This window comes from Gopherus evgoodei, unplaced genomic scaffold (assembly GCF_007399415.2).
Source record: "Gopherus evgoodei ecotype Sinaloan lineage unplaced genomic scaffold, rGopEvg1_v1.p scaffold_180_arrow_ctg1, whole genome shotgun sequence".
NCBI classification, from domain to species: Eukaryota; Metazoa; Chordata; order Testudines; family Testudinidae; genus Gopherus; species Gopherus evgoodei.
The window spans coordinates 31,086-55,661 of NW_022059843.1; the positions used below are offsets into that span (position 1 = coordinate 31,086).

Genomic DNA, 24,576 nt, shown 5'->3' on the forward strand with positions numbered 1-24,576 from the left:
GCTTTATCCTCCCTCCCACACCGGAGCTCCCAAGGAGCATGCGCAGTTTCAGCTGCTCAACCCCTCCCTTAGCTGGGCTGGACAGGGCGGAAGCGCCCCAGGGCATGCTGGGAGGTGTAGTTCCGGACTCTCTCGGGAGAGGAAGTGATGTCATCGAGGGAGGGGGAGCCGGAGCGCAAGCGCGCGGTGTGTTGTGGGTATGCTTGGCTCGCGCCGGGCTGTTGGAGCTTCTCTCGGGGCCGGAGAAGGGTTTGTGCCTTGGAGTTCTGGGCATGCGCAGATCGCGGCGGGAGAGACCTTCATTAACCCCCCCTGCCCGGGCTCCGCCTGCGCTGCGGAGCTGCAGCCTCCAGGTACCGGAGCGAGCCCGGGGGGGGCCGGGCGGTGACTCTGCCCCCGAGTCCGGGCCGGGGGGACCCGGCATCTCGCAGCGCCGGGGTCCGCTCCCTGGGGCCCCACTGGGGTCCCTGCGTGGGGCGGGGGGGACGCGGGACGGGGGGGTGGGAAGTGTCGGTGCAGCCCGGACATGGCGGGGGGGGGAAGAGCCGGTGACCCCCGAGGAGAGAAAGGGGGGGCTGAGATCCCCTCGGATTTACCGCTGCCCCCCCCCCGTGGGTGAGGGAGGTGGGAGGGAGGTCAGCACTGCCGCACAGTGGTTTCTACCAAGGCATTCTGGACTCTGGTTTCATTGAGAACATTGTTAATCCGAGTCACTGCATGGAAAGACAAGCAGTGACTCCAGATGCACAGTGGGGCAAACGAGATTAGCAATTCTCCCTGTGAGGAGGGGCTCTCATTAGCTGCTCTCCCCAGAGAGCTAAAGGAGGGAAGCTGCTCAAACACTCTGTCCCTCTCTGCTCAGGATATTGGGGTTCAGCTTCCTGGGTCAGATGCTGCAGCCTCCATTGTGATCTGGGAGACCAGGCTTAGCAGCTGCTGCTACCCCAGTGGGTTTCTGTGCTGGGATGTGATCTTAATTAAAACTTCTTCTCTGCTGAGCCCAGGTGATAACTTTCTCCAGCTCGTACTAGCCCCTTGGGGCAGACCTGGGCCCTGTTAATACAAATTCTGAGCCAGAGTCTCCAGGTAACTAAAAGACCTCTGGGAAAGCGCTGGGGACTAGCAAGAAAGTGTCTCTACACAAACAGCCTCTCCTCCCATTAGCAATTGCCAGGAGAAAATCCAGCCCTGGTAGAGCAAAGCCCCCAGGAAAGGGACTTTCCCAGCCAGAGGAGCAGGGAGAGAGGACAGGGGAAGTAGAGACTGAAAGGGGCAGTGGGAGAAATGAGTTGGGGGGAGAGATTTCCAGCTCTCTAGTCCACCCAGACACAGGTATTGCAGCATCCCTGGGCAGAACCACTCTCTATTGAACAAGAAAAGGCTCAAACAGAGGAAAAGCTGGTTCTGGATTCCATATTCCCCCTGCTGGGGTGTGACTGCCGTGGGGCCGGTGTCCGAGGGAATCCCCCACAGAGACTCCTTTCATTCTGTTCTTTTCTAGCCGTGTATTCAGAGACTTTTTTATGGGATGTAGGGAGTAGAACGGATGTTAAAAATGTGTCTGTGGGCTTAGCCTGGCAAGAGGGGCCAGGTCTACACTGTAATAAAGAGATCAAACATTTTCCCCAGATGTCTGTCTGCAGGGACAGGGCCTTGGAGAATCATCTAGTGAAATTAACTAAAGCCTGTTCTGTAACCCCCACAACTGCCCTTCTTAACCTCCCAGGCTGCAGAATGACGTCCATGTTTCGCTCCAGCTCATCCCATCCTCCCATGACACAGGGAAGAGAAATGGCTTCAGAGGAGCCTGTTCATGTAGGGATTATCAGGGGGTTGCTGGTGGGTTCCTGCAGGAGAGAGAGACAGCAAATACAGCGGAGATGGGAAGGTTTGCACAGTCTGGTTTGGGGGTTCGAGTGGGGCAGGAAATGCACAGGGTGGAGAAAGGGAGGAGGACAGAATGTGACAAACCTGCTGAGAGTTGTTCAATAAGGAGCCTAGATTCTAGGAACAGAGCCATAGGTTTTGGAGGTGGAAATGCCCGAATTTCTTAAACAGAAAATAACCCACCTACACGGAGCTAGGAAAACTGACCAGACTGCCAGTGCTGGAGCCGGACCCGACTAAGCAGTGGCTCCTGTGAGATATGAAGGAGGCACCCATGAGACAGGCTTAGGGGAGATTCCCCTTTCTTCGTATCCAGCACCTCACAATGGAGAGGGTGTTGTGCTTCCTACCAGAGAGTTCTCCTTCGACCTGGCTAGGGGCTCCACCTCCTCTATTAGTCTGTTGCTAGCAGGTGTGTGATGGATCTGCTGGGAGAGACAAGGGGCTCTCGCTTCGTCTCCTCACCCTGGTGCAGGGATAGGCAACCTGTGGCACGTGAGCTGATTTTCAGTGGCACTCACACTGCCTGGGTCCTGGCCACCGGTCCGGGAGGCTCTGCATTTTAATTAAATTTTAAACAAGCTGCTTAAACATTTTAAAAGCCTTATTTACATTACATACAACAATAGTTTAGTTATATAGTATAGACTTATAGAAAGAGACCTTCTAAAAACATTAAAATGTATTACCGGCAAGAAAACCTTAAGTCAGAGTGAATAAATGAAGACTCAGCACACCACTTCCTAAAGGTTCCCGACCCCTGTCCTGGTGTTTCCTGGATGCTCTGAGCAGGATGGGGGTTGGACTCTGTTGACTGCAATCCACCCAGAGCTTCCCTTTGATGGGCTTCTCTGCTCCACAAATAGTGGGGCTGTGAGTGGGGCAGAAGGTACTAAGTGTTGGACTCTTGCTCTTTCAGAGGCCAGTGACCTTCCAGGAGGTGGCTGTGTATTTCACCAGGGAAGGGTGGGCTCTGCTGGACCCTGTCCAGAGAGCTCTCTGCAGAGACGTCATGCAGCAGAACTATGAGAATGTGACCTCACTGGGTAAGGATTTCAATCCCCTCCCTTCTTGGTAGAGGAAATTAAGAGCGAAGGTTCATGCCAGCCCCACAATGCTACCTCAACTCTTTCCTTTTCAGCATCACCCCAATATGCCAGTGACACAGAGGACCCTCCTCTCTCCCCCGCTGCAGAACACTTTGGGAACAGAGCACAGGAGCAGTATTGCACAGTATCAAATAGCTCGTGTTTGCTCAAGTAAAACTGGGGGTTAGGTCCAGCATAATGAACAGAAGGTTCCTACTCCTGTCCTTCTTTTCAAACATTCAGCCTACTCCCCCCCAAACCAGAACGTGCTTGGGGTGTCAGAGGCAGGCTGCTGTAGTCAGAGCTGCTGGGTCAGAGTTACAGAGACACTCAGGGTATGGCTACACTTGCAGCAGTACAGCGCTAGGAGTTAGACCTGCCTTTGTACAGCTGAGTAGGGAAAGCGCTGCAGTCTGTCCACACGGACAGCTGACAGCGCACTGGTGTGGCCACATTTGCAGCAGCAGTGGGAGTGGTGCATTATGGGCAGCTATCTCAGCATTCAAGTGGTTGTAACGTGCTTTTCAAAAGGGGGTTGTGGTGGGCTGGAGTGTGACAGGGAGCGTGGAGGGTGAGAGTGGGTTTTATGGAGTGCTGAGAGTGTCAGCACCCTGCCTTGCAAGTTCCGACCCCCCCACCCCCACCCCTCACTCACTGAAAGCAGACAGCAGCTATTTGATTTTTCTCACAGACCAGATAAGCAGCCGCTCACCAAAATGGACCCCCCTACTTCCCTCCATGCGCCACCTCTCTCTTCAAGCTAACATTAGCTGTGGGTGTTCCAAAGGGAGCCCCCTGCCTCTCCCTACTCATTCACAGCAAACAGTAGCTGTGTTTGGTTTTTTGAAAAGCAGCTCCCGGAGCCCAGAGTTCACAACAAAACAAGGAGAGGAGCCTTCACTTAAAAGGGTTATGGGGAGTTCTTCTTTGAGTGCTTGCTCATATCGATTCCAATTATGTGTGTACACACGCCATGTGCACGTTCGTCGGAAGATTTTTACCCTAGCAACACTCAGTGGGTCGGCTGGGTCGCCCTCTGGAGTGGCGCCATTATGGCTCCGGATATATACCCCTGCCGACCCGACGGCCCCTCAGTTCCTTCTTACCGCTCATGACGGTCATTGGGACTGTGGAGCGTGACTTTGCTGAACTCCACTTCCCTAGCTTACTCGTTGTTCTTTACTGTTAATTGTCTTTATAGTTGGAGTTTTTACAGTTGTAGTTAGTGTTAATTGTTGTGTATATATATAGTTGTTGAGGGAGAATCGGGGATTAGCCCCTTTCCTCCACCCCAGTGCCGGGCTTATTCCCTGGTCACCGGGATTCAAACCGTGCTCGACGTGCCAAAAGCCGATGCCAATAGGGGATCCCCATGACTGCTGCCTCCAGTGCCTAGGGGAATCCCGCCTTCCTGAAAGGTACCACATCTGTAAGTCATTTAAACCGAGGACGAAGAAGGAGCCGAACTTTCGACTGAAACAGCTCCTCGTGGAGGCGGCACTTAGCCCTGCGACATCGGTACCAAGTGCTCAACAGCCTGCATCTGTGAGGAGTGCTTCTTTGGCTCCGGACCGCTCTGGTACCGCGAAGGAGCCACGGCACCGACCCTCGCTGGCACCGATGTCTGCTCGGCACCGCTCCCTGTCCCTGCAGCCCAGGAAGCAACACAGCGCTCCGGCTACTTCGGCGCACAGAAGGAGGGCCCATGAGCGACGGATCGCACAGCACCATCATCTGCCGCGGCACCACCGAGTGCGGCACCGCAGGGTGTGGCACTGTTGATTCCGGTCCCGCAGGGGCTGTTGAGTCAGGTGCCCGAAAGCTCCCTGGCTCATGCTGTGGTCGAGCTCGCTCTCCCATCCACACCAGAGACCATCTCCACAGCGCAGGAGTTGACCGCGAAGACGGAGACTGCGCTGCCTCAACCCCCACCACTGCCGGTGCGGGTCATCCAATCTATTGGCAAGCCTGCCTTGCTGAGGCTGCCCTCTGTGGGAGCCACCAAGAGGCATCGTTCAAGATCTCGGTCCCACCGACGATCTTGGTCACGCCGCCGATTCTGGTCCCAACGCCGCTCTCTATCGCGGTACCGGTCGCACTCGCAGCACTGCTCGGCCTCCCGTTCGCCTGCCAGATACTCACATCACCGATCCGACTCCCAGCACCGTTCACGGCAACGCACATCTCGCAACTGCTCCAGGTGAAGGGACTCGAGATCCCAGTCGACCTCCCAGCACCGCTTCGGTCGTAGGTCCCGGTCTCCCTCGCGGTACCATTACAGCTTCCGGTACCGTCCCAGGAATGACCAACCTGAGACATGGCTCCCTCTCAGGGTCTATCAGCACCGCCTTGGCCGTCGAGACACACCTCGGTGTCATCATAGGCTGGTAGCATTTCCTGTCCACAAGATCGTGACTCGAATATCCCCAGCCATATGTTTCCTGAGAGCCAGAGCCACGAGCAAGGACCTCATCAATGGTCTTTCTGGACACCGTGGGCGTACCACCAAGCCCAGGGTGTTCCCTCAGTTGCACCACGGTCTGCCCCATCAGAACTCTGGACACCAGAGGCAACCGTAAGCCGCTCCTCCCTTGGGTATGGATGAGGCTTCAGTACCACCTGCAGACACCCAGGTCCCACCTGAGTCTGATGCCGCTCCTAAGAAGAGGAGCCCCCACAGGACCCTCTTCTCCCTGGCCTCTCCTCTTCCTTCTCGGCAGAAGAGGCTGTGGCAGGAACATCCTTCTCCGGCCCTCCCCCAATTGACCTAAGGGCACATCAAGACCTCTTGAGATGGGTGGCGCAGAATATGAATCTGCAAGTGGAGGAGGTCCCTGAAATAGAGGACCCTGTAGTGGACATCCTATCTGCAGGCGCACCTACTAGAGTGGCCCAGCTGTTTATCTGCACTATTCAAGCAAATGCAGACACCATTTGGCAATCCCTAGCCTCGATCCTCCCTCACAGTCAGGGGAGTAGAGAGAAAATACATGGTACCTTCCAAGGAGTATGAGTATCTCTACATACACCCACCTATTTGCTCCCTAGTAGTTCAATCGGTAAACGAGAGGGAGCGTCATGGCCAGCAAGCTCCTGCTCCTAAGTCCAAGGAGGCTAGGTTAGGCGCATGGACCTCCTAGGCCGCAAAAACTTGTATTTGTGTTGAGGAGAGGAATGTGTGCATTCTACTGGACAACATCATGGCAGATGTGAAAGCCAAGACTATAACAGGATTCAAAAAAAGAGCTAAATCAATTCATGGAGGATATGCTCTGAGCCAGAGCTGGGAATAGGTGACAGGGGAGAGATCTATTGATGATCACTTGTTCTGTTTGCTTCCTCTGAAGCACCTGGCTTTAGCCGCTAGAGGAAGACAGGAAACTGGACTAGATGGATCCAGTCTGACCCAGTGCGGCCGTTCTTACGTCCTTATGCTCCTTTCATACAGATGCCTGGGATTCTGCCTCACAATGTGTCCCTGAAGTCTCAGCCAAATTGCCCCAGACAGGCAAACACTCTGGGCTCCTGAAGCCTCTGCCCCCCACCTAGTGCCCTATGGCTCATCTCTGACCCTTGCTGCTGCTGCTCCTTGCTATAGACTGTGAAAGGAGCAGAGGCAGCGCAGGAGCCTTCTGGGGATGCAGAGCTGAGGCTTTGAGAAAGACACATTGTCTGAGACATCAGAGCGCTGTAAACCATGCAGCCACCCCCTCACTCAGGGGCCTGTTCCAGCCCTGAATCTGGGCTACCGCGATCCCTCCCCCAGAGCAGGGTGCCCACAGATTACAGCCTGAAAATAGGCCTGTGACACTAACTCCTGCTTTCCCTGACAGGGCCTACCCTAGACCAAATGGCATCGCAGGCAAGAAGTGTCTTCAGTGCCCGCTGCCCAATACATTACACTTTGGAATGCTTATTTTTTGTTGCACTTGTAGCTCAGTTCATGATTTGATGCACAATGTGGATGCATGATTCTCTCTGTCGTATCAGATGATAAATTTGCAGGCTAGGATCTGTAAACCGGTATTTATTCATGCCATGTACAAGTAAATAAAACAAATTCATTTCCTCTGAGCATATAGAAACTTCTTAATTTTGACAGTAACTGAACTGTACGAACATCTGGAAATGGAACTGTCACCAGCACAGGGTGGGCCAGTATTAAATAGTGTTACAGGAGGATACAGCGTTAGGATGTTAACCCCAGTGCTTTAGTTCAAAGGTCACTTTTCTCACCTTTGCCCTCATGAACTGAAGCGCAGCATCAGAGAGATCCAAAGATTGGCCAATGGGATTTTCCAATGCTAAAATAGCAAGCGATGTCGGTCTCTCATTGGCCAGCACTGATTGAAGATATGGTTTAATGAGCTGGAGCTTCAAGGCGAGGGTGGCTCTGTCCACTGCCTTCCGTTGCAGTGCTGGGCACCAAGTCCCTGTTGGCCAAGATGTGAAGCTGGGAGAAGAGAGTGGGGTGGCAAGCGGCTCCTGCTTTCTCCTTAGCTGGGTCCCACTCTGGTCCAGGTAGTTCCAGCTCACATAGATGATGGGATCCCCTGCCCAGGTGACTCCCTCATTACACTGCCTTGCCTGTCAGTCTGGCTAACTTGGAGCTTTGGCCTCTCCCCATTGCCCCTGGGGACTTTCAGTCTTAGGATCTTGATTTCCCATTGATCCTTCCTGCTTCTATTGGTACTGGGAACTAGCCAAACAAAAACCCACTGAGCTTTAGTAAGGGGCCAACAGTCCCTTACACGAGCTGGCCCCGGAGAGTCACCGATGTGCAGAGACAGCAGCACAAGCTGGTCCCATAGTGTATCTGGCAGCACTCAAGACTCTGAATTCTGCAATCTGAGTTCAAATCTCAGTGGGACCTTATGGCAACCGCCTAGAGCTCACAGTGCTCAACTTCCCTGTCTCCAGCTGTGCAGGAGCAAATCTTTCCTCTCCTGCTGGGTGACTTGCCCATTAGGGCCTGGTTGTGATGGCCACAATGGGTTGAGGCTCTAGAACTTGCTGTCCTGGTTGCTGATGCCTGCAGTCCTGTGGTTTGACCAGATGCTTAGGATTCTCACAGCTTCACCAGATGCTGTCATAAACAGATAGCTAAGGATTAATGTCTCTTTCACCTGAAAAAAAGTAACCTGAAGCACCTGACCAGAGGACCAATCAGGAAACCAGGCTTTTTCAGGTCTGGGTGGAGGGAAGTTTGTGTCTGAGTTCTTTGTCTTCTGCCTGTACTCTCTCGGCTTTGAGAAGTGATTTTTTCTGTCTCCTGCCTTTCTAATCTTCTGTTTCCCAGTTGTAAGTACAAAAGATCAGATAGTGATTTATATGTTTTTTTTGTATTTACATGTCTATAGTTGCTGGAGTGCTTTGAATTGTATTCTTTTTAAATAAGGCTGTTTATTCATATTTCTTTTAAGCCATTGACCCTGTATTTGTCACCTTAATACAGAGAGACCATTTTTATGTATTTTTTCTTTCTTTTTATATAAAGCTTTCTTTTAAGACCTGTTGGAGTTTTTCTTTAGTGGGGAACTCCAGGGAATTGGTGGGAGGAAGAAGTCAGGGGGAAATCTGTGTGTGTTAGATTTACTAGCCTGACTTTGCATTCCCTCTGGGTGAAGGGGGAAGAGAGATTAGCTCTCGGTAGTTCTGTTTTCCAGGACTGGGAACAGAGAGGGTGGAGTCCCTCTGTTTAGATTCACGGAGCTTGCTTCTGTGTCTCTCTCCAGGAACACCTGGAGGGGGGAAGGGAAAAGGTTTATTTCCCTTTGTTGTGAGACTCAAGGGATTTGGGTCTTGGGATCGCCAGGGAAGGTTTTTGGGGGGACCAGAGTGCCTCAAAACACTCTAAATTTTTGGGTGGTGACAGCTTTACCAGGTCCAAGCTGGTAACTAAGCTTGGAGGTTTTCATACTAACCCCCATATTTTGGATGCTAAGGTCCAAATCTGGGACTAGGTTATGATAGATGCCCACAAGTTTGGCCATTTTGCTCGCAGCCACATGTTGCCTCTTGTCCACATGGCACTTGAAGGAAGAAGTGCCAGGGCCAGGCTTGATAGTCAGGGCTAGGCAGGATGGAGGAAGTGTCTCAGGCTGGAGCCGAACACACCTTTCCTGCTCTGGGCACCTAGAGCAGAGGCGGCGGCTGCTGACAGCTCCAAGGGAAGGCTTAAAAGCTACAGAGGAACTGAGGGAGGGGCAAGAGAAGGGGAGGACCATGCTTATGTGTGGCCAGCAGACATCCTCAAAGACACACGGCCAGCCTGCTTCCTGCTCTCTGGCATGCCAAACCCCCTCTGAAGATGTGCTTAATCCACTCAGTGATCAGGATTAAAACCTGTCAAAATGTGTGTGCAAGGAGACCTTGCTTGGCTTAGAAGTGAGTGATGAAAAAGAGCGAGTGAAAAAAATAACCAGCGAGAAAGCAAGAGCGAAAAGCACATGGAAGGCAAAGAAAGAAATAAAGGGAGAGGAAGAAAAAGAAAAAGAAGAAAAGAAAGGAAGAGTATGAAAGGTAGAGGGGAAAAAAGAAAGCAAGAACATACAAGCTAGAGAAGAAAAGGAATGAAAAAGAACGAATGAACCACAAGTGCTAGTTGAAGCTGGAATGGGACAGTCAGAGAAGGAACAGACTGACCCGTTAAGCAAGGTTGCTCCCCAGATTCTCCATGTTGGGGGCACAGGCCCCCTACTGACATCCTGGCCCTGCTTGAGGGGACCATGCATAGGTGCCTATTGGCACCCCCATGCTCCATGGAGGGGGACAAGGCCCCCCATACACTCAGGGCGGCAGCGGGTTCAGGCCCCGGTGAAAATTTTTTTCAGGCCCCCACAGCAAGTGTGGACCAGCTAAACAGGGCAATGAAGTCAGGCCCTGGGCCCTCTTCTGGACCGCTGGGCCTCAGTAATTTGTACCAGCTGTCCCCTTGCATGGCAATGGTGGTGCACTGGCGCACTGCCATGCCTTTTAGTATCGTGACTATTTATCTGTACAACAGCAGCACCTACACTGACCGGGCAGACTCAAACCCCTGTTGTGCCAGGGGCTGCACAGACACAGAGACAGTCCCTGCCCCTGCTAAGATCAGGGCCCTGTCGGGCCAGACACAGCGAGAGACAGGCGATGCCCCAGAGAGGTTACAGGCTCCATACCCAAAAAATGGGAGGAGAAACAGAGGTCCAGGGTCACGCAGCAGCACTGAGAGTAGAACCCAAGAGTCCTGGCTCCTACTGCTCTAACCACTAGACCCCACTCTGCTTCCAGAGATGGGGCTAGAACCCAAGAGTCCTGGCTCCCAAGAAGGGATGGGGGAGTGGGGTCTAGTGGTTAGAGGAAGGGAGGCTGGGAGCCAGGACTCCTGGGTTCCATTTCCAGTGCTGGGATCAGGCATCAGCGCTCCAAGCATGTGCTTGGGGCGGCACTTTCCAAGAGGCAGCACTCCAACCCCTGCCCCCCCCCCCTTTTTTGGGGAGCGGGGAGGCACACAAAAAGCCAGGAGCCAGCCGTGAACCAAGATGTTCCCTGTCACCTGAGGCTTTCAGGCTGAGCTGGAACTGACCCTGCAGTTCTGGCTTCAGTCACAAGATGGCGCTCATGGCAGCCTGAGGTGCCCAGGCTGGACTGCAGGTCAGGCTGCCCTGGCGCTGGGGAGCCGGAGCATCATCCCCCTAGGGGCGGCTCTAGGCACCAGCAAAGCAAGCACCTGCTTGGGGCAGCCCATTTGCAAGGGCGGCATGGGAGCTGAGAGCCAATAGGGGGCTCTGGGAGCGGTAGTTTCTTTGTTAGCTCCCTGCCTATAGAGCCAGCCCTGGAGCAGGGAAAGAACTACATTTCCCAGCATTCCCTCTGCCACTACCAACTGGAAAGGAAGGAGGGGGACCTCATGCGGCAGCGCTGTGAGTGGAGAGTGGTAGGGAGACCATATTGTAACATTCAAACAACAGGACACTCCAGGTGGAGGGAAGCCCCACCCTGCCCCCCTCCACTCCCTCCTTCCCCCCACAGAAACCACAACCCATCCAACTCCCCCCTGCTCCCTGTCCCCTGATTGCCCCCTCCCGAGACTCCTGCCCCTAACTGCCCCTGAGGACCCCACCACCTATCTAAGCGCTGCTGGTCCTTGTTCCCTGATTGCCCCCTCCTGGGACCCCTGCCCCTAACTGCCCCCCCGGATGTCACCCCCTATCTAAGCGCTGCTGGTCCTTGTTCCCTGATTGCCTCCTCCTGGGACCCCTGCCTCTAACTCCCCCCCAGGACCCCACCCCCTATCTAAGCCTCCCTTCTCCTTGTCCCCAACTGCCCCCTCCTGAGACCCTCCCCAACTTCCCCCCAGGACCCCATCCCCTACCTGTCCCCTGACTAACCCCTGGGACTCCCATGCCTATCCAACCACTGCCTGTCCCCTGACTGCCCCCCCAAACCTCCTCCCCATCCAACTCCCCTTCTCCCTGTCCCTTGTCTGACCCCTTGGAACCCTATACCCCTTCTCCAACCCCCCAGCCCCCTTACCGTACCACTCAGACCAGCGTGTCTGGCCCGCGCAGCTCCAGACACGCTGCTGCATACATGCTGCTGTGCTCCCCCATGGAGCCCACAGTCCCCCCACAACACACACACCCAGCACCTGCCTTCCAGATTTGAACTCCTCAAAATTCAGGAGTGCTCAAGTTTAGTTTGGGCAGCTGGTTCTTCGTTTCTCCCAAATCAAATATCCTGATCCACTGTAACTTGCTGTAGAAAAAGTAGGATAAAATTGAGCAAGAAATGCTTCCCAGTGGTTATTAGGACTGGAATTGCTATTTTTCAACAGCCATTGCTTTTTTTTTTCTTTTAGTTGTTTAAAAGGAAGACAGTGATATTGCATTGAAACAAATAGTGGAACAAAAGAATAATAAAGGCACCTCAACTCTTCCTCATTTATGGAGGATAGTCTTATAATCTGCATCCAGATATCCTCCAATCACACAAGCTGAAAATTGTTCCACTTTACTGCAGCTCTGTAACCATATGGGAACCAGTCCTGTCTTTTGTGCACATCCAAAAGTCCTGCCAAATGGCCTGCCCTGGGAGCAAGTTACCAGTGACCCAGGGCTGTGGCGGAAGGAGGGTGCAGGTGGAGGGGAGGGAGAGCCCAGGGCTGGGACAGCAGGAAGTGTGTGGGGGGGCACTGGTGGGGGGGAGCCCAGGGCTGGGGCAGCAGGCAGGTGTGGGGGGGGACCCCAGGGCTGGGACAAGGGGCAGACATTTTTTTTGCTTGGGGCGGCAAAAAACCTAGAGCCGGCCCAGATCCCCTAGGCTCTCCCGGATACACTGCCTGCCGCCCCAGTGCAGGAATTTTGGATGTGCACAAAACACAGACAGGATTGGTTCACACATGGTTACAGAAGTGCAGTAAAGTGGAACAGTTTTCAGCTTGTGTGATTGGAGGATATCTGGATGCAGATTATAAGACTGTCCTCCATAAATGAGGAAAAGTTGAGGTGCCTTTATTATTCTTTTGTTCCACTCTCTCTTTCTATGGGGAATTTCCCAATGCAATATCACTGTCTTCCTTTTAAACAAACAAAAAGGCAATGGCTGTTAAAAATAGCAATTCCGGTCCTAATAAGACTGGGAAGCATTTCTTGCTAAATTTTATCCTACTTTTTTTACAGCAAGTTACAGTGGATCAGTATATTTGATTTGGGAGAAATGAAGTAACAGTTGCCCAAACTGAACTTGAGCACTCCTGAATTTTGAGGTGTTCAAATCTGGAAGGCAGGTGCTGGGGGTGTGGGGGGGGCGGCGGCTGTGGGCTCTGCGGGGGAGCACGGCAGCGTGTATGCAGCAATGTGTCTGGAGCTGCGTGAACGAGCCCGAGAATAGCTGAGGAGCAGAGCATATCCAGGCTGGGAACTGAGCCAGAGCAACATGAGCCACAGAAGCTGCCCAAGGAGCAGATCTGTGCTGGGAGAAGAGCTGCAGCAAGCAGAGCCAGAGAGGCCAGAGGAGCAGCCCAGGGAGATTGATGCAGAGCCGCAGCAGCACTTGGGCTGGAGGTGGGTGCAGTGAGCAGCTTGGGAGAGCGAGAGGGTCCCTGGGCAGAAGGCCCAGCACAAGGAGATGCCACCAGTCAAGAGGCCTTGCAGGCCAGACTTTCGGGGGTGAGGGGATCATATCCCCTACATGGGGGCTGACACTGGGAACAAGGGTCCTGTCGCCTAGAGCATGTGACCACTGCCAGAGCCAGTGTCCAGCCCATTGTGTCCCTGCAGCACAGCCAGGACCTGGGAAGGAGGCCTGGGACATGTGAGGGAGAGACTGTGACCTGCCCTGACACTACAGAGACACGAGTAGTGATCTCCCTGCACCACAGAACAGGGTGACGTGTTTTCCTTTAATCTTTCCTTATGTTTTACATTAATTGCTGGGTAATAAATTGTATTTGCTTGAAGCAATGCAATGCAATGCAATGCAGAGTGGGTCAGGGAAGTGCCCAGAGTGGATAGCGTTCCCCACAGTGGGGACACTGTAGCCCTGTTCAAGTGAGCATGACAAGATTGGGGGTCAAGCCCCCCACGATTCCTGGGCCCAGCCTTGTTGGGGTTACGAGGACTCTGCCACACATGAGTAGAAAGAGCATCCTTGGGGTCAGGCAGGCCTCTGGGTAGGAGTGTGATGACTCAGATCCTTTCTCTGGCAAGTAGCGCCAGGGTCATGTATAAACCAGGGAAGTTTGCCCCAATAGCTGGACCAGAACCCCCTGTACACTTGCCCTCTGTTGTCATTGCTCCTCTGTCTCTCTTCCCCTTATGTCTGCTGCTCTCCTCTGAGCTCTCTCAGCACCTGGCCCCACAGCGCTTCCTGCCAGCCAGAGAGTGCGTGTTCTAGGCCTGTTCCTGTGGATGTGGCCTCTCTCCTGATTCCTGAGGAAAGGAACCTTTCCAGGAAATGGCCATGGATTCTGGGAATCCACATGTGACTGGTGCACAGCACCAGGAATCATTTGGCTCCTGGCACACAAGGCCACTTAAAAGCTAAGTGCCTAGATGGTCTTGAACCCTGGACCCTCAGATTAAGAGCTTGATGCTTTACCAGCTGAGCTACCTGAGAGCATCTTCCCCATTCACCTCAAGAGCGATCAGGTAAGCAAAAGAGAGGCAAAAAAAAGTCCCAGGAACCCCTCCTCTTTTTCTGCACATCCAGTGCCTGTCAGCAGGATTCCTCCTCCTCCTCCTCCCTCCTGTGCCTCACTAAATCTCCACACCTAGACAGCTGGTCTGTCCGCTGCACCCCAGTCCCCCATGCCTGAACCTCCCTGCCAAAGCCCTGCACCTGGCTCCATAGAATTAAGTCTCACGTGTCGCTGGGATCTCTACATCTTGTGCCCAGAGAGTCTCGACCTCCTCAGTAGCTGACCTCAGAAACACAGTGTCTGCCTTTCCCAAAGAAGTGCTTGGAGGGGTTTTTCTCATGTGGGCTAATGGATAAGGCATCTGAGTGCAGATCAGAAGATTGAGGATTCAAGTCTCTTTGTGGTTGTTTTTCCGCAGTTTTGCCGTTGTGCTGAACATCCTGCTCTCTTCAGGGCTGGACCCTCTTCTTGGCCGCTCAGGCCAGTGCTCTGGCTGCAGCTAGAGCCCTGGGAAGGAGTTGTGGGGTGGGCCTCACAAAGGCTGGGGCAGGAGCCACAGTTGCTTCCAGTCTAGGCTTTGCCCATCCTGACTTGCCAAAGAAAGTGGGCGGCTGCCCGGGCTGGCGTGTGCGCCTGTCTCTGTGCTGGAGGGTACTTGCTACATCGCATCTCCGGAGCCTGGGTGTTTTTCTGCTTCTCGCCAGCTCAGGAAAAGCCTCTTGGGGTAAAATCTCCTGCCCCAGTGCAAAAGTCAGAGGCCCTACCATGGGGGCTGGCCCTGTTTTCCTGCCATCTTGTGACATTGGCCACAGAGCATCAGCAGCTGCTGCACATGCAGGTGATCTTCAGTGGGTGTTTGGCATGGCAGGGAGCAGCCTGGCTGGGTGTTTTTGTACCTGTTTGAAGGCCACACATAGGCATGGTCCTGCCCTCCTCTAGCCCTGGCCTCTGTTGCTCTGTGGCTTTCAAGCCTTCCCTTGGAGCTGTCAGCACCCACTGCCTCTGCTCTAGGTGCCCAGAGGAGGAGAGGTCTGTTGGGTCACTTTTACAGATGCCCCTTCCCTGGTGCTGCCATTGCTCAGCTACACAGAGGAGTTTTCATCCCCAATCCCTGCTTAGCAGCACTCTAGCACCATTTCTGAGGGCTGCCCTGCCTCACTTTCTTCCTGCCATGTTGGGAAAGACAGCTCTCATCATTAAAGGTCAGATGGGGCAACTAGGGGCAGAAGCCCCTTCTATGTTTTCCTACTGCAGAGCCCAAACTCAGGAACTCACCTTGGGTGCAGGCACTGCTGTGCTCTCAGAAAACAAGCCACCCCTACACAAGGAGGGATGACAGGGCCTGCTAAAGCCCAGCATTGAACCAGGGACCTTTAGATCTTCAGTCTAACGCTCTCCTAACTGAGCTCCTTTGGCAACTGCATGAGAGTATTTTGGCCTGTTGCTTCTCTGTCTGGGATGTTTTTGTCAGCAATTGCACACAAAAACGACAGGAAAATGAACGGCTGCTCCACACCCCCACCGGAGGAACCCGACGCCCTTAGCTGTGGTGAGTAAGAAGTGTCTGTTGGCTGACAGGGCCTGTCCCCCAGGAGCTGGAACAGCAGCTGCTGCCTCCCCCTTGGCTCCAGGCTGTGGGAAATGCTCATTGCCTGGCTGCATGGGCGGATGCTGCTCCGTGCTCTGGAGAGCGTCTGTATTGCTCTGTCAACCCCCCGTCTTCACTGAGCCAGTCTGGTAAGGTCCCAAGTGCCCCCTCCAGCCTGGCAACTGAGAGTCTGTGCAGACATCAGCCCCCCTGCCAACCCCACAGGCAGCAGCAGCGCCAGCGCCCCCAGCACCACAGGGCACTAAATACACTTCCTGTGGGGAAATGGATCCTTGGCAAGAGCCAGGAGAGAGCAGTGCCTGGCTCACCTTGAGGGAGAGAAGAGACCTGATGAGTGCGGATCTCCCTCTGCCTCCCCAGCAATGCTTATCAGTTTTATTGTCGCTGTGATAGTCAGCGTTTCCCTTCAGGGCCAGCCCTAGAGGGATCCAGGGTCTGGGACAAATCCTCCCTTTCCTCCCAAGGCCTTGCCCCCACGCCACCCCTTCCCCCAAGCCCCCACCCCGTCCTGCCTCCAACCCTACCCCCTCATTTCCCCTTTGTATCCCTCCCCAAATCCTCGCCCTGGACCTGCCCCGGCCCCACCCTCTCACTGTCCCATTGGATCCTTCCCCAAATCCTCACCCTGGCTCTGCCTCCAGCCCCACCCCCTCACTGGCCCTTTGGATTCCTCCCCAAATCCTCGCCCTGGACCTGCCCCCAGCCCCACCTCCTCACTGCCCGGTTGGATCCCTCCCCAAATCCTCGCCCTGGACCCGCCTCTTCCCCAAGCATGCAGCATTCCTCCTCCCTCCCAGGTCTGCACATGGGCCATGACTGGGGCCGGGAGCGGAGCGCAGAGGCTGTTCCAGCCCTGCAGCCTGTGGAGCAGCGTACTGGGGCTGGGGGCAGTGTGGAGCAGGCAGGACCCAGGTGGGCGGGGAGCGGAGACACACGTGAGGCAGACACGTTCCTGCTGGGAGGGGCCGGGCCCGGCTGCCTGATTCGCCCCTTGCCCAGGAGCTGCAGGAGGGGCCCGGAGCGCAGCTCGGCTGCAGAGCTCGGAGCCCAGGCTGGGCCCAGGAGTGAGGGCCCAGGGAGCTGAGGGTGTATCGGGGGTCGGAGCCGAGAGTTGGGTGGAGATGGGGCTGTGCCACTGCCGCTTGGCAGCGGGGGGGGCCTCTGGCATTTTTTTTTTGCTCTGCCACCCGCATCCCGTTATTTCATCTTTGACATCTGGTCCCCCTAGCCTGCTGTGAATGAGAATGTCTGGACCAAGGGGCCAGGGTCTGGCCTTTGCTAGAGAAACCACTGTCAGGTTTTAGCTAATTAGGACAAGTCAGCAAGTAAGAACAACCTCAGGTATCAGTAGCTGCTACAGGTTGCAAAGCCCTACAGGGAGCAGTTTCTGGCAGTACACCTGTGCTGCTCTGCTCCCCGCTCTTCTCAGGTTCCTGCTCTCTCCTTAGCTCTGCCCCACTCTGGCCCAGGCAGTTCCAGCTCACATGGAGGATGGGACCCCCTGGCCTGGTGACTCCCTCATTACACTGCCTGGCCTGTCAGTGCGGCTAACTTGGAGCTTTGGCCTCTCCCCATTGCCCCTGGGGACTGTCAGTCTCAGGGGCCTGATTTCCCATTGATCCTTCCCCCTTCTACTGGTGCTGGGAACTAGCCAACCAACCCCCCCCACACACACACACACTAAGTTTTAGTAAAAGGCCAAGAGCCCCCTTACACAAGCCAGCCCCATGAGGGTCACTGATGTGCAGAGAAATCAGCCTAAGCTGGTCCCATGGTGTAATGGGCAGCACTGGGCTCTGAATCCTGCAATCTGAGTTTAACTCTCAGTGGGACCTTGTGTTGGCTTATGGTAAAGCCCCAGAGCTCACAGTGCTCAACTTCCCTGTCTCCAGCTGTGTAAGAGTGAATCTTTCCTCTCTTGCTGGGTGACTCACACCTCCTAGAGCCAGGGCTTTGGCTGGGATGGCCACAATGGATTAGGGCTCTAGAACTTGCTACCCTGATGGTTGGGATTCTTGCTGCTTCACTTCATGCCCACAAGTTTGGCCCTTGTGCTTCTGGCCACATGGCACTTGAAGGAAGGAGTGCCAGGGCTGGGATTAATAGTCAGGGCTTGGCAGGAGGGAGGGAGAGTCCCAGGCTGGAGCCCTTCACACCTTGCCTCCTCCGGGCACCTAGAGCAGAGGCAGCCCAGCTTTGTCTGCTGGATTGTCATAAACAGACAGCTAAAGGTTAACGTCTCTTTCACTTGGAAATAAGTATCTGAAGCACCTGACTAGAGGACCAATCAGAAAACTGGATTTTTTCAACTCTGGATGGAGGGAAGTTTGTGTGTGAGTCCTTTGTTCTTGGTCTTCTGCCTGACTCTCTCTCAGCTATGAAGAGTGATTTTTTCTATTTCCTGCTTTCTAATCTTCTGTTTCCAAGTTGTGAGTACAAAGATGGTTTGTTGTTTTGTATTTACATGTCTATAGTTGCTGGAGTGCTTTGAATTGTATTCTTTTTGAATAAGGCTGTTTATTCAATATTCTTTTAAGCAAATGACCCTGTATTTGTCACCTTAATACAGAGAGACCATTTTTATGTATTTTTCTTTCTTTTTATATAAAGCTTTCTTTTAAGACGTGTTGGAGTTTTTCTTTAGTGGGGAACTCCAGGGAATTGAGTCTGCAGCTCACCGGGGAACTGGTGGGAGGAAGAAGTCAGGGGGAAATCTGTGTGTGTTAGATTTACTACCCTGACTTTGCATTCCCTCTGGGTGAGGGGGGAAGAGAGATTAGCTCTCGGTAATTCTGTTTTCCGGGACTGGGAACGGAGAGGGTGGAGTCCCTCCGTTTAGATTCACGGAGCTTGCTTCTGTGTCTCTCTCCAGGAACACCTGGAGGGGGGAAGGGAAAAGGTTTATTTCCCTTTGTTGTGAGACTCATGGGATTTGGGTCTTGGGGTCCCCAGGGAAGGTTTTTGTGGGGAACAGAGTGCCCCAAAACACTCTAAATTTTTGGGTGGTGGCAGCTTTACCAGGTCCAAGCTGGTAACTAAGCTTGGAGGTTTTCATGCTAACCCCCATATTTTGGACGCTAAGGTCCAAATCTGGGACTAGGTTATGATATGAGTGGCAGTGGTGGGATAGAATCCAGAAGCCAGTAGGAATATTATATTTTTCTTTTCTCTGCTAGGGGCTTTTAAGCAGAAACAGTTTGGTTTTAAAAGGAACCAGAGAGAATTTTTTTTCTCTGTTCTCTCTGGCAGTTGTGGCTTGCATATTAAGCAAGCAACCATTAAGTAACTATTACAGGTCTTTTGTCACACAATAGCACTCCCATTAGGAGTCAAATACCAGCACTATATACATGCAAATAAAGTGGGGTTTCTGGTTTACTTTACATTGAAAACATTAGCTAGAGGAAAAAAGGGAAAAAGGCACTGTTGCTAGGCAGACCCCAGGAGGCAACAGAGAACCTGCAGTTCAGACAATAAACACCGGAGGGCACCCCAACACAAGAAAACAGGAACCATGCCTTCCAATACAAAAATGGAGGCTGAAGAACAAATCAAAGAAGCTGAACACAGGCGAGAACTGGAAAAAAGACTACCAGAGATGGAGCTGAGAGAAAGAGAAAGAGAGGCAGCCTACAAAAGAGAGCAAGCAGCCAAAGATGCAGACCACCAAAAACAGCTGGAACTCCAGAGGAAAGCCCACTGACAGGCCATGGAATTAGAAAAGGCTAAGCAAAACACAGCCAGCCCTAACAACCCTGCGCCAATGATTGTTCCACAGCACACGAAATTTCCCACCTACAAGGCAGATGATGACACCAAGGCCTTCTTGGAAAATTTTGAAAGAGCCTGTCTTGGGTACCGCATCCCTGAAGACCAGTACATGGTAGAATTGAGGCCACAGCTCAGTGGACTTTTAGCAGAGGTGGCAGCTGAAATGCCTAAGGAGAACATGAACGACTATAAACTTTTTCAAACCGAGGCCAGATACAGAATGGGGATCACCCCGGATCATGCCCGTCGGCGTTTCAGAACCCAAAAGTGGAAACCAGATGTGTCATTTCCCAAACACGCCTACTACGTTGGGAAAAATTATGAGGCCTGGATATCAGGACACAATGTTAAAACCTTGGAAGAACTGCACCTCCTCATACAAATGGAGCAGTTCTTGGATGGTGTTCCTGAGGACATAACACGGTACATACAAGATGGAAAACCCCAAAATCTCGCTGAGGCGGGGGAGATTGGAGCCAGATGGATGGAAGTGGCAGAAAGCAAGAAAGCTACGGTCAAGGGGAACGAATACCCAGGGGGCACATCGACCATAAACCCTACAACCGAGGACAGCCAAAGACCCCACATACCACCCAAGTAAAGCCACAGATGCCCTATTCTTCCACCTCACCAGTCTCCAGTAACTCACCTCGGCCCAGTGATCCATCAGATGGAAGATGCTTTAAGTGTAATGAACTGGGACATATCAAGGCCAACTGTCCAAAGAACGCCATCCGAGTGCAATTCATTACACCAAAGATCCCCAGGCCCAGATGCCTCTCAAATACCCTTGGAGTGAAAGGAAAATTTGAGAGTGGGCGGAAAGAAGGTTACTGCGTGGAGAGACACGGGGGCACAAGTGTCAGCTATCCACCAATCCTTCGTAGACCCCAAATTCATCAACCCGAAGGCCCAAGTGACAATTTATCCCTTCATGTCACAAGCTGTAGACTTGCCTACAGCTGAACTGCCTGTCCAGTACAAAGGCTGGTCAGGAATGTGGACTTTTGCAGTCTATGACAATTATCCTATCCCCATGCTACGGGGGAAGACTTGGCCAACCAGGTGAAGCGGGCCAAGCAAGTGGGAATGGTTACACATAGCCAAACCAGGCAAGCTTCCAGACCCATTCCTGTTCCTGAGCCGTCCACAGACGCCCCATCTGTGTTACCAGTGACCCAGACAGAGGTAGTGGACCCAGATTCCATGCCAACCACTGAAACAGCCACAGCACCTCCAGTCCCAGGCCCGGAACTGGAACAGCAACCAGCACCAGCAAGTGCAACCACATCTTCAAACTCAACGCCAGAGGGCGCCAGCGAGCCAGAACTGGCAGAAGCAACAGACAGCCATACCCAAAAGGCTCAGCCAGAGCCTGAAATACCCTCAGGTGCGCCAGCGGAGAGCGGTTCACCAGCAACAGAAACAACCCCATCACCTACATCGCTTCCAGAGGAACCAAGCCCAAGTCCCCAGTCTGAGGAAGAACTGGTGACCCCAGCCTCAAGGGAACAGTTCCAGACTGAGAAGGAAGCAGATGACAGCCTTCAGAAAGCTTGGGCGGTGGCGCGGAGCACCCCACTACCTCTCAGCTCTTCTAATTGATCCCGGTTTGTTATAGACCAAGGACTTTTATACAAGGAAATTCTTTCTGGTGGCACCGGGAAGAATGGCAGCCGCAAAAACAGTTGGTGGTTCCAACTAAGTACCGGGGGAAGCTCTTAAGCTTAGCCCATGATCATCCCAGTGGCCATGCTGGGGTGAACAGAACCAAGGACCGGTTAGGGAAGTGCTTCCACTGGGAGAGGATAGGCAAGGATTTTGCCAAGTATGTCCGGTCTTGTGAGGTATGCCAAAGAGTGGGAAAGCCTCAAGACCAGGTCAAGGCCCCTCTCCAGCCACTCGCCATAATTGAGGTCCCATTTCAGCGAGTAGGTGTGGATATTCTGGGTCCTTTCCCAAAAAAGACGCCCAGAGGAAAGCAGTACGTACTGACTTTCGTGGACTTTGCTACCCGATGGCCGGAAGCTGTAGCTCTAGGCAACACCAGGGCTAACACTGTGTGCCTGGCCCTAACAGACATTTTTGCCAGGGTAGGTTGGCCCTCCGACATCCTTACAGATTCAGGGTCTAATTTCCTGGCAGGGACCATGCAGAAACTGTGGGAAACGCATGGGGTGAACCACTTGGTTGCCACCCTGTACTACCATCAAACCAATGGCCTGGTGGAAAGGTTTAATGGAACTTTGGGTGCCATGATACGTAAATTCATCAACGAATGCTCCAGTAATTGGGACCTAGTGTTGCAGCAGTTGCTGTTTGCCTACAGGGCTGTACCACATCCCAGTTTAGGGTTTGCACCATTTGAACTTGTGTATGGTCACGAGGTTAAGGGGCCATTACAGTTGGTGAAGCAGCAATGGGAGGGGTTTACGCCTTCTCCAGGAACTAACATTCTGGACTTTGTAAGCAACTTACAAAGCACCGTCCGACACTCCTTAGCCCCTGCTAAAGAGAACCTAAAGGATGCTCAGGAAGAGCAAAAGGCCTGGTATGACAGACATGCCAGAGAACGTTCCTTCAAGGTAGGAGACCAGGTTATGGTCTTGAAGGCGCAACAGGCCCATAAGATGGAAGCATCATGGGAAGGGCCATTCACGGTCCAAGAGTGCCTGGGTACTGTGAACTACCTCATAGCATTTCCCAATTCCTCACTAAAGCCTAGAGTGTACCATGTTAATTCTCTCAAGCCTTTCTATTCCAGAGACTTACAGGTTTGTCAGTTTACAGTCCAGGGATATGATGCTGAGTGGCCTGACGGTGTCTACTACGACGGGAAAAAAGACGGTGGCGTGGAAGAGGTGAACCTCTCAACCACCCTGGAACGTCTGCAGTGGCAACAAATCAAGGAGCTGTGCACTAGCTTCGCCCCATTGTTCTCAGCCACCCCAGGACGGACTGAACGGGCATACCACTCCATTGACACAGGTAATGCTCACTCCATTAGAACCCCACCCTACCGAGTGTTTCCTCATGCCCAAGCTGCTATAGAACGGGAGATCCAGAAAATGCTACAGATGGGTATAATCCGCTCATCTACTAGTGCATGGGCATCTCCAGTGGTTCTGGTACCCAAACCAGATGGGGAAATACGCTTTTGCGTGGACTACCGTAAGCTAAATATGGTAACTCGTCCGGACAACTATCCAATGCCATGCACCGATGAGCTATTGGAGAAGTTGGGACGTGCCCAGTTCATCTCTACAATAGACTTAACCAAGGGGTACTGGCAAGTACCGCTAGATGAACCTGCCAAGGAAAGGTCAGCATTCGTCACCCATGCGGAGGTGTATGAATTCAATGTCCTTCCTTTCGGCCTTCGAAATGCACCCGCCACCTTCCAGAGGCTGGTAGATGGTCTACTAGCAGGACTGGGAGAATATGCAGTTGCCTACCTCGATGATGTGGCCATTTTTTCGGACTCCTGGCCCGAACACCTACTACACCTGGAAAAGGTCTTTGAGCGCATCAGGCAGGCCGGACTAACTGTTAAGGCCAAAAAGTTTCAAATAGGCCAAAACAGAGTGACTTACCTGGGGCACCAGGTGGGTCGAGGAACCATAAACCCCCTACAAGCCAGGTGGATGCTATTCACAAGTGGCCTGTCCCAAGGTCAAAGAAACAGGTCCAATCCTTCTTAGGCTTGGCTGGGTACTACAGGCGATTTGTACCACACTACAGCCAAATCGCTGCCCCACTGACCGACCTGACCAAAAAGACCCAGCCAAATGCAGTTAAGTGGACTGATGAGTGTCAAAAGGCCTTTACCCAGCTTAAGGCAACGCTCATGTCTGACCCTGTACTCAGGGCCCCGGATTTTGACAAGCCATTCCTAGTAATCACGGATGCATCTGAGCGTGGTATAGGAGCAGTTCTCATGCAGGAAGCAACGGATCAAAACTTCCATCCTGTCGTGTTTCTCAGCTAGAAACTGTCTGAGAGGGAAAGTCACTGGTCAGTCAGTGAAAAGGAATGCTATGCCATTGTGTACGCTCTGGAAAAGCTACGCCCATATGTTTGGGGACAGCGGTTCCAGCTACAAACTGACCATGCTGCGCTAAAGTGGCTTCATACTGCCAAGGGGAACAACAAGAAACTTCTTCATTGGAGTTTAGATCTCCAAGATTTTGATTTTGAAATTCAGCACATCTCTGGAGCTTCTAACAAAGTAGCGGATGCACTCTCCCATGAGAGTTTCCCAGAATCTAGTAGTTAAAAAGTGTTCTTAAACTGTAGAAGTCTGTTAGTTATATACTTAATGGTATATGTAACGCTGCATGTGTTGTATAACTCTGTTTAATTTAAAGTTCTAGGAGGAAATCGCCGCCAGTGAGCTTCCCCACTGTCTGCAATTTGGGGGGCGTGTCATAAACAGATAGCTAAGGGTTAACGTCTCTTTCACCTGGAAATAAGTATCTGAAGCACCTGACCAGAGAACCAATCAGGAAACAGGATTTTTTTCAACTCTTGGTGGAGGAAAGTTTGTGTGTGAGTCCTTTGTTTTTGGTCTTCTGCCTGACTCTCTCTCAGCTATGAGGAGTGATTTTTTCTATTTCCTGCTTTCTAATCTTCTGTTTCCAAGTTGTGAGTACAAAGATGGTTTGTTGTTTTGTATTTACATGTCTATAGTTGCTGGAGTGCTTTGAATTGTATTCTTTTTGAATAAGGCTGTTTATTCAATATTCTTTTAAGCAAATGACCCTGTATTTGTCACCTTAATACAGAGAGACCATTTTTATGTATTTTTCTTTCTTTTTATATAAAGCTTTCTTTTAAGACCTGTTGGAGTTTTTCTTTAGTGGGGAACTCCAGGGAATTGAGTCTGCAGCTCACCAGGGAATTGGTGGGAGGAAGAAGTCAGGGGGAAATCTGTGTGTGTTAGATTTACTAGCCTGACTTTGCATTCCCTCTGGGTGAAGAGGGAAGTGCTTGTGTTTCCAGTACTGGAAATAGAGAGAGTGGTCTCCCTCTGTTTAGATTCACGGAGTTTGCTTCTGTGTATCTCTCCAGGAACACCTGGAGGGGGGAAGGGAAAAGGT

The 24,576-nt window shown here is 52.6% G+C and overlaps 1 protein-coding gene across 7 annotated transcripts in view; it reads left to right on the plus strand.

The window, feature by feature from the left end:
• The first annotated feature begins 26 nt into the window (after positions 1-26).
• The window catches only part of LOC115640041 (neurotrophin receptor-interacting factor homolog), a 38,096-nt gene continuing 13,546 nt past the window's right edge, over positions 27-24,576 (plus strand). Inside the window, exons 1-3 of one of the 7 annotated variants that reach the window (XR_003997801.1) lie at positions 27-353; positions 1,727-1,815; positions 2,807-2,933. Coding sequence is in view for 6 of the 7 variants with exons in the window: in XM_030542911.1 (XP_030398771.1) it covers positions 39-353; positions 2,807-2,933; positions 3,029-3,150 (564 nt within the window). In the remaining variant the exon portion in view is untranslated. Of the gene's footprint in view, positions 354-1,726; positions 1,816-2,806; positions 2,934-3,028; positions 3,434-3,829; positions 3,969-13,237; positions 14,510-23,844; positions 23,877-24,576 lie in introns of those variants that run through there. The other 6 variants (XM_030542910.1, XM_030542914.1, XM_030542912.1 and 3 more) reach the window with 6 other exon arrangements.